At 53.1% G+C, this 19173-nt stretch overlaps 1 protein-coding gene across 9 annotated transcripts in view; it reads right to left on the bottom strand.

Moving 5' to 3' along the window:
• Positions 1-263: 263 nt before the first annotated feature.
• Positions 264-19173, bottom strand: part of ZMIZ1 (zinc finger MIZ-type containing 1) — a 204334-nt gene continuing 185424 nt past the window's right edge. For 8 of the 9 annotated variants that reach the window (XM_084795985.1, XM_084795987.1, XM_084795989.1 and 5 more), the window contains 13 exons: positions 17744-17926; positions 16973-17050; positions 16155-16329; positions 15565-15706; positions 13828-14038; positions 12640-12745; positions 11977-12137; positions 11050-11117; positions 10722-10790; positions 10105-10349; positions 8707-8873; positions 5513-5767; positions 264-4079 (listed from right to left, as the gene is read on the bottom strand). In XM_084795985.1, coding sequence (XP_084652111.1) covers positions 3972-4079; positions 5513-5767; positions 8707-8873; positions 10105-10349; positions 10722-10790; positions 11050-11117; positions 11977-12137; positions 12640-12745; positions 13828-14038; positions 15565-15706; positions 16155-16329; positions 16973-17050; positions 17744-17926 — 1968 coding nt within the window. In that variant the 3' untranslated portion in view covers positions 264-3971. The remainder of the gene's footprint in view (positions 4080-5512; positions 5768-8706; positions 8874-10104; positions 10350-10721; positions 10791-11049; positions 11118-11976; positions 12138-12639; positions 12746-13827; positions 14039-15564; positions 15707-16154; positions 16330-16972; positions 17051-17743; positions 17927-19173) is intronic. The other variant, XM_084795990.1, reaches the window with a different exon arrangement.

The following is a 19173-nucleotide window of genomic DNA, read 5'->3' as shown; positions in this document are numbered from 1 at the left end:
ATTTTTGTCCCACAAGCTCTCAGCAGGGCTAGGTGGAGATAGGGTCACAGCAGGAGGGACCAATGCCTGGGGCTCTTTATATTCACATGGGTTCCTGGACCTCAGATAGGGGCACTAGGGCAAAATTCTTCCAAGCCAACACCCAAAGCATTCATTGCTTCTGTTTGTGCACAGACCAACAGGATAGGGTGGTGGTTTAAAACCAGAGCCCGTTCCCTCAGACCAGTCCTTAACACCCACAAAATAGCTAACTCACCAGAACCTTCGTTTTTGTCAATTTATTTAGAAAAAAATTAACATGAGCAAATGAGATACCTCAGTGTTACAACAGAGTATAGAAATGCCTAGCAATAATCAAATAATTTGATCTTTAAATACAAAATAACCACATGAACACCTAATATACAGGTTTCATCTGAATACATATTTATTAGATAAATATTAGAGGTCACATCATCTAACTACATACAGCTTTGCAAGACTAGAAATCACAATTAGTTTTCTGACCAGTCGAAAGTATGAAATGATTGCAGTGTACATACGATGTACAAAGACAATGGCGGTTTCCGTGGACATCACTTCAGGCTGCACGTGTGGGTGTGGATGTGTGTACGTGTGAATCACCTGTGATCATGATATCAAAAACTTATACAAAGTATGAATTTGGTTACAATTTTCTTCTGAAATCCCCGTTTCCTCTTCATTGTTTCCATAGCACCCTAAAAATACACAGGTGGCAGGGCTAGGACACCGAAGGTAAATAGTACATGTAGGTAGGTAAAATAAAAACAGAACAGAACAAAAATGCCTTTCCACACAGGGGCAGAGTATATTACATGAGACAAAGGCGGAGTCACAAACGCTAACAAACGGGATCTAGTATTCCACATAAGATGGAGTTCCAAGCCTTTTGTTGTTTTGTTTCGTAAAATAAAAACAATACACATTCCGAGAGAAATGAATGCATCTTGTTGACATGTCTATTTCTCATTTACATATGTACACACGTCCCTTGAGTCGCCCGCTGCTCACACTGTCTTATCTGGATGGGTCAGGCCCGAGGGCCCACTGGGAGCAGACCTGTAACTCTCTGGGGCTTAGGGCTTCCGTTAGGGAGAAAGTATTAGGAATCTTTTAAAAAATAAAATGGCTACAGGGGATATGAGACATGAATAAAGCTTCAAACCAAGAAGATGGGGGTGATCGCCTGTGCGGGGCCTTCCCATCTGCCCATGGACTGCCAGCCCGTTTTGTTGAGTGGTGGCCAGTACATGCCTATGGGTGAGTTGCTCATTGCGGTAAAGTGGCTTTGCTGAGACCTCATTTCTGAGGCTCTTATGGCTCCAAGTTATTGTCAGAAAGGTCTTAGGATCTTTCCAGAGCCTAGGCCGGCCTCTGCTTAGAGATGATGTCATCTTTACCTGCAGCTGTCACTACCAAGGCATGGCTCCGGTCCCAGATATCTTTGTGCCTCTCTCAAACCCTGGATGAGCGCCAACACCTCTCTGGAAGGATATTGCCAGAGTGTGGGCTTCAGGCTCTGTGGTGAACTTGCTGGTGGACACTGGCCTGGGAGGCAGCCTAGGAGATCAGCCTCAGGTGTGAACGGAGAGATGACAGGAGAGGCCAGGGCTACAGGGAGTGTCAAGGCCATTTGCATTGGAAAGCTGTGGGAAACCTGGCCATGCTTTGACAAGAACCAACAGGGACCCCAGGCTGTTCTGGGGCACAGTATCACGGCAAGAAGCAGGAACTTGTGAGAAAGGCATCTTTTCAGTGGGAAGCTGAACAGTCTATACGGTCCGACAGAGCATGGCCATGTGCCAGGACACAGGCGCTGGGCAGGGACAGCCACACGGTCCCCGATGTAGCATTGCCTCTACCATCTGACTGAGAGTGGTTCTCAGCAGCGGCTTGCCTGGTCTCCCAACTTGAGCGTGGCCGCCTCTTCTGCTCCTCCCTCATCTGTACAAATAGCCCTGGTTGGTTGGTTTTGTTTGTTTGTTTGTTTTTTGTTGTTTGTTTTTATTTTATTTTATTTTTTTAAAAAAGGACTCAGGTTTTGTCATCGAGTCAAGATATTTTAAAAACACCAGCAAAGGCTATAACCAGGTCATGAAAATGTTGAATATTATCAAAGACGATACTAAAATATTCACAAAGATATTTACAAAAGCGATTCTTAAAATAATTGATTTGCATACTGAACACAGTTTGAAAAAACCTCAACAACAGGACAAAGGAAGAAAAGGGGTAGGGTGATGGCAGCTTTCCTTGTGCCGTTTTTTAGGGTGACAGTAATTCAACAGTTAGGGTCACCTTTCTGGTTCAATCTATTTAAGAGTACCAGGGAGCACAGAGGGAGACCAATGAGTGATGACAAATGGAGGACACTGACAGTGGACAGGAGGCAGGAGAGGGCCCTGGGTGGCAGCATCTGAGAAAGGAGGAAAGAATTTACAGATGGGACTCAGACTACTGGACAATCCGGCATCACCATAGGCCATGGGGCTCAGGGGACACAGACCAGCCTGGAACAAAGCAGGCGAATGACAAGCCAACAGGGGGACTCTTGAAGCTGAGTGGAGTCCAACAGCACAGGGCCAGAGGCTGCACTTGCTGGGTGAGCAGGAGTGTGGAGCGAGCTCTGGGAGGAGGGGCAAATGCTGTAAGCTGCCTGCCAAGATATCCTGGTACACACAGCAATGGCCTGGGGCTGGAGACAGAGGCGGCCTTGAGTTGAGAACCTGCTGGACCAGACTGATAGGCTTGGAGAGACATGGATGCGCTGGACTCTTGTTGTGAGTCCAGTTTCTGACTGAGTGCCTGTGCTGCCCAGCCTCTCTACCATGTACCCCACAGCTATCTGGGGGAGGGAGAAGTAGGACCCAGAGCGAAGTGGGGTCCCACTGAATAGTCTTGGAGAGGGAGGGTATGAGAGGAAGGAGGAAGGAAAGAGAACACGGAGGGAAATGGTTTGCTTGCTGCTCAGATGAAAACTTCCTTTTTCTTCAGTGACTTCAGAGCTTTCCGCTGTGGTCATTTAAAAGCAGGGAGTGGCTTGGGGCAAAGTTGCAAGGCTTTGGCTGCTCCTGCTGGGTTCTGGCTGACATCTTCCTAGAGCACCCCATAGAGGGCGCGTTTTGGTGTGGTGCATACTTGCTTGCGCACGTGCTCTCTGCTCCCCAAAAGGCGTAGTCGAGGAGCCCACCCTATGCATTGTCTTGGCTTCTGGGAAGGCCCTGACCTGTTTCCCATCAGTCCCTACACAGGAGTGGCAAGCCCTCTCAGACACAGCACTTTGTCCCTGTTCTGCTGAGAGAGTGTTTACAGGGCATCTTGGCTTAGAAGTCAGAGGCCAAAGCCACGACCCTTGGCCCTGAGGGATGTTTTCCTTCCTTCCCAGAGGTTTGTGCTTTTCTGTGTGTGTGTGTGTGTGTGTGTGTGTGTGTGTGTGTGTGTGTGTGTGTGTGTGTGTGTGGTCTTTCTCACTGCTGCAAACTGTCACCACTCTTCCAAGGCTTGTCCACTGCTCTGGCCTCGGGGAGGGAGCGCAGGCTTCTCTTGGGTTCCAGTCATTTGAAGGAGGCTCTGGGCCAGGAGGCAGGGCTATGGTTTCAAAACATGGAAGAACTTTGGGACACTGGAAGGTCGGTCGTTTGGAGTCAGCACACATGGAGGGGCCTAAGTTGCCATCGGCATGTCTCTTGCTGGGCCTGGATTCCCTCAGCTGGGGTTCGTCTTCCAGGGGCCGTCTTCGGGCTTGCTCTGGGCACAGGTCCCAGAGCATTCAGGCAAAGAGGACTGCAGACCCACATGGCCTTCCCTGCCTAGTGTGCTCTGCTCAGCCCCCCAGCCTGAGGTCCTGGTGTGGGAGGTCCTGAGCCTGGGCTCCTGGGAGGAAAAATATGTGGGACGGCTGGGGTAGGAGGGCGTAGTGGGGAGGGCTGGCCCCAGGGGGAGGGTGGCCTTCAGTTGTTCTCAAAGAGAGACAGGAGGTCATCGTTGCTATTGCTTGGAAGGTCGGGGGGGTCCAGGTAGGACAGGAGCTCATCAGGGTTTGTGAGTTCCGGCAGTAGCTAGAAAAGAAGAAGCCCAATTGAGGTGGCTGAGGGTGGTCCAGAAAAAGGAGAGAGGGGTCTCTCTGGCCTGCTCACTTCCTTCCACTTGTCTCCTGGGGGGTTCTACCTCAAAGACGGAAAACTAACAGTGTCAAGACTGGGTCTGAAGCTGGCTACAAAACCAGTCCAGACCATTACACCTCTCCTGGGGTAGGCAAGCCTATCCTCAGCAAACGCCAAGGGCAGGGAAAACCTCAGCCTATCACTGGAGACCCACTGGGCTGATCTCTTCTCTCAGTGTCAGCCTGAAGGCAGGGTAAGGGCTGGGTTTCCTTTTGGTTGTTCCTCTGTCCTCTCAGACCCCTCCCATGAGCAGCTTTGGGTCACCCAGCTCGCTGGCATAAGCCATCTGGCTCTAACCACGAACACAAGGCAGGACGTGGGAAGACCAGGTGGTCTCCACAGTGCTCGCCTGCCCTAGACTTCTCCCAGAATCTAAGTGAGTTTATGGCTGTCTGTCTGTCCTGTCTTGTTCCTATGGTCCCTACATCCTATGTGACACCCTTGGAGTATGTATGCCACGTAGGGGCAGAGGAGCTCCTGACTCGAGAAGCATCTTACTCACTGGTCTGGCTAAGGGAGGAGAAACCAAATCTTGGGTGGGAAACCAAGATTATCTGCAAACCAAAGACAGCCAAATTCTCCCGGCTAAGAGCTCTTTGATGCCACTGGGGTGGATGCCCAGTATCTAGAGATGCAGACTAACTACAGCTCGTAGCTCCGGGAGGGGGCAGAAAGGGCAGATGTCTGGCCCCGCTCCTTCTAGACCACCGAGAACTAAAGATGATGAGAAGCCCTTGAGTCTCAGCTTCCAACTTTGACCTTGTCTCCCCAAGTCATGCCCTCCCCCCACCCCCACCCCCCACCTCCTGTCCTCCCACATGGAGGCTTCTTGGAGTGAGCAATGGAGCAAGCGGAAGCAGGGAATGGAAACACATGGACAAGGAAACCGCAGGCAGACAAGACCAGCATGGACGATGGTGGGGGCGTTATTCTTAGCCCTTCCCCTGCCCAGGCCAGAAGGTAGATACAGAAATAGCAAGCTCGACATGGGGGTGTGGGGAAGGGGGTGGGAAGAAAGGCAAGGACCCTCCTGCACTATCTCCAAGGCCTCGGCCAGAGGGACCCTGCAAGGGCCTAGGGAGAAGATGGGTAGGTCTGGGGAACAGCATTATGGGGCCAAGGGGCTGATGGGTAAGGGTGGGCCTTGCATGACACTGCCCCATATGGGACATCCTAGTGCTAGAGTCAGGGGAGACTGGCTGGGGCCCACCCACCGCCCACCCACCTTTCCACCCGGGGCCTTGAGCCCATAAGTACCCCCCTTCTCTCGGGAAGGTCCTGGTGCCATGCCTGGCCCCAGACCAAGGTGTGTGGTGACCCCAACTTACATCCAGTGAAGGTTCCGGCATGTCGGATGCTCCCTGTGCTCCGGCCTGACCCTCTAAGGCTGAGGAGGGGTTAAAGGTCAGGTCGCTGTGTGGATGGTTGCTGGGAGCGGCCTGTGGCGGCTGCCGGGGAGGCTGGGAAGGAGGAGGAGCCCCACTGTGATGTAATGGAGGCCCTGCCTGGCTGCTGGGGTGTGGTACGTGCAAACCTTGTTGTATGGAGGGGTGGGGCTGGTCAGAACTGCCAGCATGGGGCATCTGTGGAGGAGGAGAGAGTAGGAGAAAAGAGAGGTGAGGTGACAAGGCACAACGACGGGATGCCTGGAGAAAATGAAAACCAAACAAACCGGGAAGTAACGGACCCCAAACAAGGGCACCCCTCACAAAGAACAATGGTCTGGAGTACGGTAGAAAAAAAACAAAAACAAAAAAACAAGAAAGAAAGAAAAAAACTTATCCTCTCCAGAAACTGACAACCAGGAAGGCTGTGAAGGGACACGTGGGGAAGAGGCCTCACTCTGCACAAAGCCTGGGAAGGGCCTTGAGCCAGGCACAGACCAGAGAGCCTCCCACCCCCACACTGTCACAACGAACAACAGCGAGGGCAGAATGGACAAGCAAATGGACGTGTTTCTGGGAAGCGGGTAGCTGCTGGCAGCGTGGTGCAGGCCCCCCCAAGGACCAGGGCAGTGCAGAGCAGGCGTGGACACGGCACGGGCAGGCGTGCAGCTCAGGATTGGGAGTTTGACCCCCAAGTGGGACCCTGGCTTGTCAGTAAGGAGGAGACAGGTGTTCTGCCTGCCTCCCTCCCAGGACAGAACTCATCTGAGGTCAAAATGGCAGACTGGGGGTGGGGGGCATTTCAGGGTACTGCCTTCTCCTTGATTAGCAATGGGCTTCATGCTGGGGATGGCGAGGAACAGGGCTGGGCAACTCTAAAAGGTTAGCTAGGGAATTTTATCTCTTTTATTTTACAATGCACTGAAAATCAGCTAGCTGTGGGTATACGGGTCTTTATGTAAACTTGTGTCTGGTAATTGCCATTTGCTGTTCTAAGAAGACCCTTCAAAGCAGAAGGCCTGAGGCTGTTCAGTACATCTCCAGCCAAGGCCCCAGTCTGCTCTGTACATTTGAACAGGGCCACCATCCCCCCGCCTCCCACCCCCCACATACTGTGGAAAAATAAATCAGCTTGGTGACCAAATGCTTCCTTGGTCTCAGGTGACTTTCATCCCTGCCCTATCTCCATTTCTGGGTTCTTCCTTGCACGGTTGGCAAGGGGCAATCATGTCACCCTTGGTCTCCCAGACCTCTGTTCTTCCTCCCATTTCTGCTAGAAGCCGTTCCCTATGTCTGCTGTGATCTGGTCTCTACCAAAAATCCTGGTTGTACCCTTTCTTAGTGGGGACGCAGGGCTCCAATGTGACACCAGTATCACAGTGCTCCTCCAGCCCAGGTCCCCAGGTGACCCACATGTGTCATGAGATGAAGGGGCTGGAAGAAAAGGCCACATAGTGGTCAGCTGAGGGTCCTCCACTTGTCCTAGTGGTACCCATCCTGAGGAGGCAGGGAGGAACTCCACACTCCCATCAACAGCTCAGCTCAGGGCAGAAACCTCAGGTCCTATCATATGGCTGTCTCCTTGACCTTGAAAAGAGCTAGACTGTTTCACGGCTCAGAGACCTGCTGTTGCATGTGCCAATCTACCGCCTGGTGTGGGAGAATTCTTGGGCAAGTCAATGGTTGGCTGGAACCCTCTAGCCAATCCCGGGCTGCCTGAGAACCCTCCGGCCACCTGCTCAGCCCCCATGGTACAAATGCATTCCTGGGTCTGGTTGCTTTCTGGTGAGTTAAAAGAGCTGAGAAAGGACCAGGAACACCTTTGAAGAATCCCGGGGTGACCTCTGAGGTTGATTCAGCTTTGTAGAGTTTTGGGGGCAGGATGAGCCAGAAGCAAAAATGCTTTGCTTGTATGGCCTTCCCTACCGTCTTCCAGGACTAGTGGCTGTGAGGGCTTAGGGTATACAGTATGTGTGGGTGACTCCTAGCTGTGGAATGCTGCGGTCCTGGGGAGCTTAGAGACCAGTGGCTACAAGTTGAAAACCTCACAGGGCACTTTTTTTCCTCTGTCTTTTTCCCTTTGAGGCAGGCTCTCACGTATCCCAGGCTGACCTCAGACTTGCTACGTAGCCAAGGATGACTCTGAACTTTGGACGCTCCTTCCTCTGAGTTTTGAGACTGCAAGTGTGTACCGTGTCCTGACTGCTTACGCAGGGCTGGGGGAAGCACTCTAGCAATGGAGCTGTATCGCCAGCCACAGTACTCATTCTTAGAGGGAGTCAGGGATGTGAGTGTGACACCTTCCTTCTAGGCCGTGTGAGAGATGAGAGGGCTCCTGTAAGTTTTCTGACAGAGGTCCTCCAACCCCACTACCAGGCACTGTGGAAACTCTGGACCCCTCTCTGGCTGGTATTCTATCTGTGGCCCTTAAGGTGAGAGACCAACATGACTGAGGCCTTACAGAACCCACGTTAGCCACTGGTTATCCCGACCCAAGGGGCATTTGCTACACAGAACATTCAAACAGAGGAAGGGATCAACGGGATGGCTAGCTCTCTTGCCACTGTTGCCAGAGCCACAGGCAGGCATGGCTTGTGCTTAGCTCTGGGCATCTTGCTCCAAGGAGGGTGTCTCCAGTCATAGGGAACATTCCAATAAGTGGGAGACGAGACAAAGCAGGGCAAGTCGTCAGGGAGGTCAGATGTCCTGGGACCTCCTTTTTGGAAGGTGCTGGAGAGACCATGCACGAATGAAGACTCAGTCCCAGAGACTAAATGCCCGAGCATGGGAGCTAACTTCAGGGGGCTGGGATCACAGGCATCAGTGGAAGAGGAGCTTGGAGGTGCTACATGTGGATGCAGGCAGCAGCCTGGAACTCACTGAATTTCAAGAGGGTCCAGCATCCTCAAAGAAACAGCCAAGTTGACAGGTACAGACCAACCATGTCAGCTTCTCTCACTTCCTCCTGAGCCCCCACATTTAATTCTTAGCTTTCTTTTTCATTGAGGAGGGAGCCAGGTTACCCACATCACACAAAGATCCCAAGGGAAAGCCCTCTGCCCCAGTTAGCCTCAGGTGAGGCTGGCAGGAGAACATGGGCGAATGGGAAGGTTGAGGTACGAGCTGAAGGTACTCACAGTTTCCTGCATGGGGTGACTGAGGGGTTTCTCAAGGGCGGCCATGTTGTTGGGCATGTCCGGTGGGTGGGAGAGCTGGGGGGGCCCGTGCATGAAGTCATTCATAGATGTCCCTCCGGGATTCCCATGGGGGAAGTCAAAATTGCCATGGCCCTGGTAGTTGTTTCCTGGGATGGGAATAAGATGGGGATGGGGAGAGGTCAGCCAGAGGGAAGGTGGCTACCCTCAGCTGACAAGAGTATCAAAGCCAAGTTCTTCCCTTCCCTCGAGACAGGCATGGCTCCTGAACCATTGTTTCTAGTTAAATGATGGGCAGTCATGCTTTTATCTCATGGGCTGTGGCATCCGATGTATGTGGTAAAGCACCCCAAAAGGTGTGTGCTAAAGCCACCCACCAGGTGTGTGTGCAGCTCTGCTGTGACAAAAGGTCAAGCAAGAAGACGACACTGGAAAGAGGCTCAGGCTCAGCCTATAGCAGAAGCTGCAGGCTGTTGTCTATTGGGACCACATTTCCTACCAAGCCCAGGCCCAGGGGCTGTTCTGCTCTCTCCAAGAACACCAGGTCTAGGTGACAACCCAGCCTGTCCTGCCACTGTACTCACACCCACAGTGAGACACAGAGAGTCGGAATGCTGGGGTGTTGGGGCCCTTGGCATAGGCTGTAGGACTCACACCAGTAAACTAATGACTTGAGTCTGCTAATCAGTCACCCGGGCACCTTGGAGACCTAAGGTTAGGGATCTGAGTGACGGGGCCATCATCCTCAGGCAGAGGGTAGGATGTTTTCTGGGAACCAAGTGGAAGGCAGCAGGGGTGATGTCTGAAGTCTAGAACAGCTGAGAGTAGGGCCAAGTGATAGCAGCCTGGGTAAGCAAATGCTGGGCCTCTGGTACCTAGGCTCTCTCTCTGGGCGAGTGGGAGAGTCCAGAGGGTTTGGCTGATAGCCTGGCAGAGCAGGCTTAGAGCAGGCAAGACCTTTGGGCTTAGATCACTATTCTCCCACGTCTAGGGAGCTGAGAACTATTTTTAGAGGGTGTGTCCCCTCGGGTTCTCGCTTTCATTTTTAAGACTTACTTAACGTGTATATGAGTAATGTGGGTATGGGTGGCATCTTTTGCCAGCCTGAGGGAGCCTTGGGTCCCCTTGAACTGGAGTTATGGTCAGCCGTGAGTCCTTATGTGGTCCTGAGAATGGAACCCAGGCCCTTTGCAAGAGCCACAAGTGCTCTTAACCATTGAGCCGTTTCTCTAGGCCCACCCTGCCTTTCCTTTCCCATTCGGTACCCGCTAGCATCAGCCCAGAAATCCCAAGGCCCTGATGGACCCCCGGCTGTCCTCTTCTCCCTCCCTCCCTCCCTGCCTGCCTCCCTCCCTCCCTGGCCAGCATCACCTTACATACCTTGGCTGCTGTAGTCGTTGGAACCGGTGCCCCCAGGAGGAGGTGGGAGGGGGTAGGGTGAGGGGCCAGGGCCCAGAGCGGCAATCATCTCCATGACATTGGGCATGATCATCTGGCTGGGGCTCATGGTTTTGAACCGCTTCGAGGGGATGCCATCAGGGTCGTCCTTGATGTGGAGGTCTGACTTGATGGGCACTGGCCGCCAGCTGCACGTGGGGTCAATGGTGACCTCTTCAAACTCGGAGCTGGCGGGGAGAGCAATGGTGGAGGGACTGAGGCTTAAAGTGGCTAGCTTTGGAGACAAGAGGCCAATGCCTACACATCTCCTCTGTGTCAGGACTGTGCACACCCAGGACAGAGGCCTGGAAGAGGTATTCACATCTTGTTTGGTGAGATGACAATATCGAGGCTTAGAAAAACAAAGGGGTTGAGCCTGGGGCTACTGACCCCAAGACATTACCCGTGTCCCCCAAAGAGGAGTTCCTGCACTGGCTGAGTTCTGTCCCTAAGGTCAGGCTGCAGATTGGTGCCTGGACAGGGAAGTACTCAGGACTGTCTGTGTCTCCCCTCTCTCCTCCAAGCCAGGCCGCACCTCTCTAGTAGGGGGCTTCACTTACTGTTGGATGGCATTCAGGATCCCCCACATATACTGATCCACCTCCAGACCTTCGAGCAGAGCAGTTTTACTGGAAGAGAAGAACAAGGCTTGGTCTTTGCTCCTGGAGACAGGACACAGCCCACCCATCTCCACTGTCCTGCCTCTGATGACACAATGGAGGTTGTATACATGTGTATATGCGGCACACCTGAGTGCTGTCTATTAGTGAAATCCCAGAGCCACGCCTTTGTAGGGGGCTCATTTTGTCTGAAGGGTGGGTAAAGCAGCTTAGAGCCCTAAGAAGAGACCAGAGGGTACCTCCTCTCTGCAAAGTGGGTATCGCTTACTTGCACACAGGACACCTCCAGGTCCCTCGCTCGCAATTCAGTTGGAGGTATGACTCCAGGTCAAAGCACTGTAAACGTAGGTGACAGAGAGATAAGTAAGATCAGCATTGTCAGAACATGCTTTGCCATCGCGCTGGACTCCTAGGACTGTCGGAAAACACTTTGCCATGGTTCTGGACCCTCAGGAAGGCTTCAGTAACCAGGAAGAGCTCTTCTGTTGCTCACCCCACAGGACAGCCATGCCGTGCCTGCCACTTCCACGCACCAGCCCTCACACATCACTTCCCTGTCTTCAAAGAAGCCCTTCTGGCCTCTGCACCCCAGGCAATTCTCACTGCCTTTGCCTCTTACTGAGGGCAGGGACTGTGGATTCTGGCATTCTCCTTAGTGCAGGGACCCAGGGTGAATCTGATCAAGGCCATCAGTCTGTATCAGATAAAGCAACCATATCGCATGTCCACACCTCCGCACTCAGCGGGAGGCAAGTCCTGTCTGCCACTCAGCTTACAGGATGAACTGTGCTTCACCGTGAGGCAGACGATGGTGTACCTGGGCCCTGTGATTCTGTTCTGGGACACACATCCTGGGCAGCCCCTGCACAATGGGTCTTTGCTAGCTTGGGTTGTCGCTTTCCCAAACTTGCTCAGAGCAGGTTCCTAACTGCCCTGTGGTGTCCAGCCAGGAGCCTCTACTGGTCTTCAATTTTTGTTTGTCTAAAACTATTTCTGCACCATTATCCCTCCCCGGAGCCCCAGAGATGGGCCCGAAGGAGAAAAGAAGACCCAGAGAGCAAGTAGAATTGGGTGCCAATGGCCACACTGACCTTCAGGGTGAGCAACAGGCCCCATGGGCCCCTCATCCTACCCCTTGTCACCCTGCCAACTCTGTGCAGCCTGCCTCAGAGGTGCACTTCCTGGGACTGCTCACCTGCACGTGCTTGCAGTCATGGCCTCGAGCAGGCAGCTGTATGCGCCGGAAGGTGATGGGGCACTTCAGAGACACCTTGATGGCGGTCTGCTCCACACCGTCCTCCCCGTTGAGAGTTGTGTTGCCCGAGGAGGCAGCCACACTGCTGAAATTCCGCTTGACTGTGGGGTAGGAGGCACAGGGTGAGGGCTGGGTGTTCTGCTCAGGGGTTGGAGCTAAGCGAGCTCCTGAACACGTCCTGGATTCCCCGCACCTGCATTCCACATGTGATGCATGCAGTGTGCATGTGGGGGAGAAAGGCTTGAGGAGATTCCCTTTTCTGAAGAACAGACCCCACCCCTCGATAGGAGCAGGGACTTTCTGCAAAGCTTGCAGAAACCCAGTCTGGTGCTGCTCCTCTGATTTAACTGGGTCAGCAAAAAGCCCCCTCAGGCGCTTTCGCACTTAGTACTGCAAGTATGGGAATAGAAATCAGACGGCATGGTGGTGTTCAAGGTCCTGAGGTGGGGAAACACTAAGGGACAGAGCTATAGGGAAGTGGGGGGTGGGGTGGGGGGGTGGGGGCTCCCACCTCCCACAAGAGGTGCTCCAGGGCTTGGCATCCTGCATTTTCACCTCTTGAGGCCGGCCCCAGCCAACCTGTCCCAAGCCACCCAAACTCACTTTTTGTGATGCAGTGCTCAGCAGGCAGTAGGCGCTTCTTGAGGAGGCCCTGCAGCACAGAGCGCACGGAGGGCCGGTGTACCAGCTGCAGCACGAACAGGTGGGACTGCAGAGAGAACAGAGGGGCTCAGTGCGGCCCACAGTTCCCACACCTGCCTCATCCGGAGCATATATGGTCCAGGCTACCCCATGCCCAAAGATCTTCAGGATCTCAATGACACCTCTCTAGAAGAGGGTATCCCCACGACCCCGGGAGGAGGAGGGGCCTGGAAATCAGAATTAGGCCCAGGGCTGAGAGTGTGGGCCTCTAGAACAACTGTCCTAGGCTAACATGGTGGATTTTTTTTTTCCACCGAAAAGCCTCCTGGCTGAGGTCACAGTACACATGGCACCAGGACGAGAACCCAGTAAATTTACTGTTTTCCTATTGTAACCTTCTTGTCAAGTGGGCCCATCTCTGCCATCCCTCCTCCAGGAAGCCTTCTAGGACTGTGCACCCCAACTCTTCATGCTATGGCGGTGCAGCCTCATGAAGCACCCCCATCTTAAGTAGTGTCTGATCTCTGTGGCCTCATCGCCTCTGCATAGACAGATGAGACCAGAGTGTTTCCTTTTGGACTCTTCAGAGACACCAGCAGAGGAAGGCAGGCAACTTATTGCCCTGTAAGTATCCCAGGGAAGGCCTGTGTCTCAGGCTCTAGGGACAGGAGGAGAGTTCCCCCCAAGCCATGTGTATAGGAGGGATATGCATATGTGCCTGTGTATGCATGTACGTGTGTGTCCATGTGCACACGTGGGAGTGCATGCATATATATCCTCCCCACAGGCCCCACTGGATAACAGGAATTGATTTAAATTCACATTTAGCAGAGGTGGGTCTGGTGGGGAAAGGTGGTGGGAATATGAAAATTTCATGCAAACGGGTCAAGAGTAGATCACAGCTTTGGCCTGGCCATTAGAATAGGGATGGTTGTGCCTGAGATGGAGGCTGCAGTGGACCAGCATGGACGTATGCAGAGGACCAGTGGAGGCTGAGTGCAAAGGGGAAATGGCTGAGTCTAATGGAAGTGGCCAGAGTACTGCAGCTTAGATCACTTTGAAGATACTGAACAATGTCCCAGGGTTTGGTTGGGGCCTCCCAGGGAGGCTGACGGTGTGCTCTGTGTCCTGACTGCCCGTTCTACTCACACAGCAGCAGGCGGTGACAGTGATCTGGATGGTGTTGCGTCCAGGCTGGCACACATGCTTGAGGTGCAGGGGCTTGTGGGAGGTCTTGTTGTCACCTCGCTCGATGGTGAGGGGTGTGGCGTTGACGCTGACCTGCACCGAGGCTGGCCAGTTGGTGTTCATCTGCCGGTCCTCGTGGTGGTAGCACTTGAACTGCAGCTCCAGGTCTGACCTGGGGAAGGCAGAGTGGGCATCAGGATCCTGAGTTCTCAGGGACCCTAGTCCTTGGCCACAGCCTTTCCCTGCTCCCTCAACCTAGAGTGGTGGTTCTCAATCTTTCTAAAGCTGTGACCCTTTAATACAGTTCCTCATGTTGTGGTGACCTGCCCAACCATACAATTATTCTTGTTGCTACTGTTATAGATCTTTTCTCTTCTTTTTTCTTTTTTTTTTTTAAGATTTATTTATTATGTATACAGTGCGCATTAGATCACATGATAGATGGTTGTGAGCCACCATGTGGTTGCTGGGGATTGAACTCAGGGCCCCTGGAAGAGCAGACAGTGCTCTTATCCGCTGAACCATCTCTCCAGCCCCATAGATCTTAATGTAAATATCTGATATACAGGATGTCTGATATACACTCCCCTCAAAGGGGTCGTGACCCACAGGTTGAGAACCACTGCCCTTGAGAGTCTCCCCTTCCTACAAATTGACATCCATCCTAATATCCTAAGCCCTTGCATTTCCATATCCTACACCTCAGCCACACCCACATCCCAGGATGCCCTGCCTGCCTAAGAGTGACTCCTTCCTTAAGCCAGGGTCAGAAGGACAAAAGGACAGATTTTGTGGGACAAGACAGGCAGCAACACCAACTGTGGCCCTCTTCAGGCGGTGGCAGGAGCAGCATCTGTGTTTGTCTGTGTGCCCTGAAGTCTCGGGGCCTCCTCACTTAGCGTCTCAGCTCCTGTGTCCTGAGAGCCTACTTGGTTTTTGTTTTTGTTTTTTTGCCCACTGATTGTCCAAAGCTGTGAGAGTTTGAACAGAGGCCCACTTCCAGCCCTGAGGAGGCCTTCCTAGGCAGCTGTGTTGGGATGAGGCTCCATGCCAAGCTTTGGGTGATCCTTGCTTAATGACCAAAGACCTAGGAAGGGGTTTTGGAATCTAGAAGCCCCCAGTTCAAACCTTAGCTCTACTTCTTGTTGTGAGAACTCACATTCTTTAAAATACTGCTCTAGTCTCAGTTTCCCCTTCAATCAAAAGGAAAAGCATTGCCTCTTTCAAGATCTTGGAGGTCACACACAGAGCCTGGCCCATGCAACTTGAGCACAACCCTGTGGGTTGTCACATCCTTGCAATATACAGAGATTAATAGGCCTACCTAGCCCCCTGTTCTTGGCAGCCTCTTCTCCTCAGACTGCCAGCTCTGACCACATGAGCCATGTTCGAGTTGATGTTTTTCCCTTTCGCTAACGCATCACCTTGGGATACTCTCTTCCCAGCCTTCAGGGCTCTGCTAGCCTCCTCACCCTCCAAAACGTCCAGCCAACACTAAGGACTTGGGTAACAGCTGTTCCCAGCTGTTGATGCTCGGTCCCTCTCCAGTGGGTTCCCCGTGACATTTTCAGGGCCTTGCCTAGCACAGGGCCCTATTGACGATGCTGAAGAGGTGACAGTGACAGGAAGCTACTGCCAGCACCTGTGCAAGACCACTCCAGAGCCTGGGGTAGGAAGTCACCATGCAGGTTACCTCACCTCCACATCAGCGTCTGGTGAACCGTGGGCCGCAGGTGGAACACGTGGTTGCTGACGGCCAGGTTGTGCTCCAGGCGGAAGGGCTCCAGAACCACGCCATCCCGCACGGGGAACGTGAGCCGTAGCTCATCATTGTGGTTGGCTGGGCAAAGACAAGGACCATATGAGTGGCAAGCACCCCTACCTTACAGTGCTGGGGACGGATGGGACTCACTCACCCATGCGACACTGCCTTGGGAAGCATGCTCAAAGACCACAAACGTGGGCCAAGAGTCACAGAAAGCGTGGTGTGTCCGACCACATGGCTGAGAGCCTGTGGCTTCCTGTAGCTGAGCTGGCTCACCCTGCCCTGCAATCCCATTTCTCTCACTGGCCTCTCCGTACCTGAAGACCTAGGATCTTCCTGGTGGCCAGAGGCAAGGGTACCACCACACTAGATGTCGCTGAGAGAAAAGGATGCTTATTCTCAGCCCTCCTGCCCTTTCTGCATAGCTCCCACGCTGGGTAGCTGGCTTCTGAGCCCTCTGACCTTGCTCATTGGAGGCCTCCAGACAGAGGCAACGGAAGAACGGGTACTGTGGACTCCTCACCTGGGGGTGGTGGCAGAGCGCTCATATTTGGCTTGATGTCAGGTGGGAAAGGTGGCTTGACATCTTGGCTGGGGGATAGGTAGGGAGGTATGCTACTCCCGGGCGTCATGGGGGGCGTTGGGTTCCCTGGAACGGGTGAGTGGGGGTAATTTGCCACAGGAACTGGCCTGGGAGGCTGGAAAAAGACACCAGAAATAGGTTATGAACTCACGGGGAGGTAAGTCAAGGGAAGGGAAGGTCAAGCTGTGGATATATACTCTATCTGTGTTAAAGTCCTAGCCTAGGGCTACCCCTCATCCCAACGGGGGGGGGGGGGGGCTCTCTCCTGCAGGATCCTCCTCCTTTTGGAGGACAGGAGGGACTGGGAAGGACCTTGTCCTTGTCCCTTTTCAAAGTCCACTCTGTCAAGCCCTTCAGTGTCAGGTACATTTGGGGGTTCCCACAGTCAGGGGTCAAGGAGACACAGGCTCAGTGTGCTAGGGACTTGTTTAACCTACACCAGGAGGAAAGGGCAGCTGCCCCCCGCCCCCCCATTGCAGTTCTAGGTCACATTCCTTGGCCCTGTTTGGGGGAGGAGTCCCAGTCCCTGGGGTCCTTTCTCCTCACTGTCTTTGTCTGGTTTTCTATAGGGCCCATTCTTGTCCTTGTCACTCATTAAGGCAGTGAACTCTAGGTCCTGGGTAAAGCTTTGCCTCAGCAGATGGCCAGGGAGTACACCTCTCTCCTACCGTGGACCCCTGAAAACATGCAGAGATGCTGGTGCAGGAAGGCAAGGAGTGCTCGCTCGAGCCTGCTGATAGCTGCTGAGGGTCACTCACCCTGTTGACGCTCCCTTGGCTGTAGCTGCTGTAGCTGCCTCCAGAGAAGGTGTTGTTCTGCCCATTAAACTGTTCTGGCTGTTGAAATAAAACAAGACAGTGCAATGAACAGAGGGCAGAATAGGCGTCCATGGCCCGACTCCCTGGGAGACATGCGTGTGCTGGGGAAGAGGGTACTAGAATGGGGTCTCCAGGACCAGGGTGGAAAGCAGAGGGGCCTGAGCTTTGCCTCTTTTGTTCACAGACACAACTTCAGCAAAAAGACTCCAAAATAGCAACAGATAGGGGTGCTGCAGTCTGAGCCAAGTGGTAAGCATAGGCTGCCGCATAAAGTACGGAGGGGTTTTCCCTTCTGAGAACGTATTTCGCAATAACCCACTGGAAAAGGTTAAACGCCCGAAGATCTTTATCACAGCAGCATTGTAAAAGTGAAAAATGAGAAGTGAACCTCCAACACAGAGAGCAGGGCAAGCTATGGTGCTGATCGCCTCCATGGGCCGCTAGCCAGCCATTGAGACAAGGATGGAGACAGACCATAGCAACAAGCGTACAAGTGTTGGGGGTGGGGGCAGGTGGGGGGGGACCTCAAGATCACAGTGGCACTTACACGTTCTGTGAATATAGAAAGGAAAGCTACTGCCCGAGCCCATGGACACAGCTGAGCTCCCGGAGAAAGGCAGGAATGTCAACCCCCCCCCCGCCTCGATTTTAGGAATATATAGAGCGTTAGAGCACTGCTGAGAGTGGGGGTGCCCTGAAGATGGGACTCACCTTGTAATACTGCCCCATGTTGACTGTGGGGGGTGGGTACTGCCCGGTGCTGGGTTGGCTCGGCATCCTTTGTCCAGGGTAGTTGGGAGATGTGAGTGGCCTTGGGGGGTTAGGGGTGGGGTACTGGCCTGGCTGGGTGGGGAACTGGCTGTTTGGTCCATATTGCTGGTTTCCATAGTTGGGCTGTAGGAATGGAGAAGGGACAGGGGCAGGTCAGTGGTGATGTACTCATGCGGCAGGTCTGGGCCCGGCTTTTTTCTTTTTTTAAGATTTATTTTATTGGTGGGCATGGTGGCGCACACCTGTAATCCCAGCACTCGGAGGGTGAGGTGGGGGTGGGCAGGCATGTGGCTCTCTGCGAGTTCGAGGACAACATGGTCTACAAAGTGTGTCCAGGACAGCCAGGGCTACACAGAGAAACAATGTCTCAACACGGAACAGATTTATTTTATTGCCTGCATATATGTATGTGCAGTATGTGCATGTCTTGTGTCTGTGAAGGTCAGAAGAAGGTATCAGAATCCCCAGATTTATGGATTTATGGGGGTCCTGGGAACTGAACCTGGCTCCTCTGCAAGAGCAATTAGTGTTCTTAATCATTGAGCCACCTCTCAGCTCCCCAACTCTCTTCTTAGCTATGTTGTCTCCTACCCACAAGATGCCCTCTCTACCTGTCATAGGGAGAGAATGAACCAGAAAGTACTGGAAGCCTTTGCCTGCACTGACATCCAGGGACACCACATTCTGCATGTCCGGATCATAGGCCACCTCTCCATAAAACTATTCTTCTGGAAGCCTATGCCCTAAGAACTCCATGGATGTTTAGGGCTCCTCAGCAGCATGCCTTAGGGGTTCAATCCTAAAGCACTCCTCTGTTTCTCCCAAAGCCTGTGTCTCCTAAGGCTGTGTTCCCCATTGTATGTCCCAATGTGCCAGGGAGATGCAGGTAACAGAATTTTCTTCCAAGAGGTGACAAGCCCTACAGAGAGGCTGATGTGGAGAGTACTGTCCCTATGTCCTACACTGAGCAAAACATATACCCAGTGTCCCGTTCTTAGCAGTGTCAACCCACTATCTACACAGCTGCGGGAGAACTAGTCAGTGAGGGCGATGGCATGACAGCCCCTCCTGGAGAGGTGACTCAGAACAGAGGCAGTAGCACCTTCTGCCAACTACCCTGGAACAGTGGATGACCCGAGCCTTCCTGTAACTTAGGTAGCCAGAGCCAATGGTTCCCTGCCTGTCTACTCAAGAATATTCAGTCTAAGAGTCTCTCATCCTCTAGGCTCAAACCTAGTTGGTAGCAATGCTCCACTGCCTTGAAGTACACATCAGAGTGGGCAGTGCTCGAGAACTTTCCATGACTCTCACTGTGGGGTGAAGGGCCTGGTACTTGTGTGTCCACCAGGCTACAGAAGTGTTAAAGGGGA

This window comes from Acomys minous (assembly GCF_964271855.1).
Source record: "Acomys minous genome assembly, chromosome: 9".
NCBI classification, from domain to species: domain Eukaryota; kingdom Metazoa; phylum Chordata; class Mammalia; order Rodentia; family Muridae; genus Acomys; species Acomys minous.
This window is presented reverse-complemented; position numbering and strand designations above follow the sequence as displayed.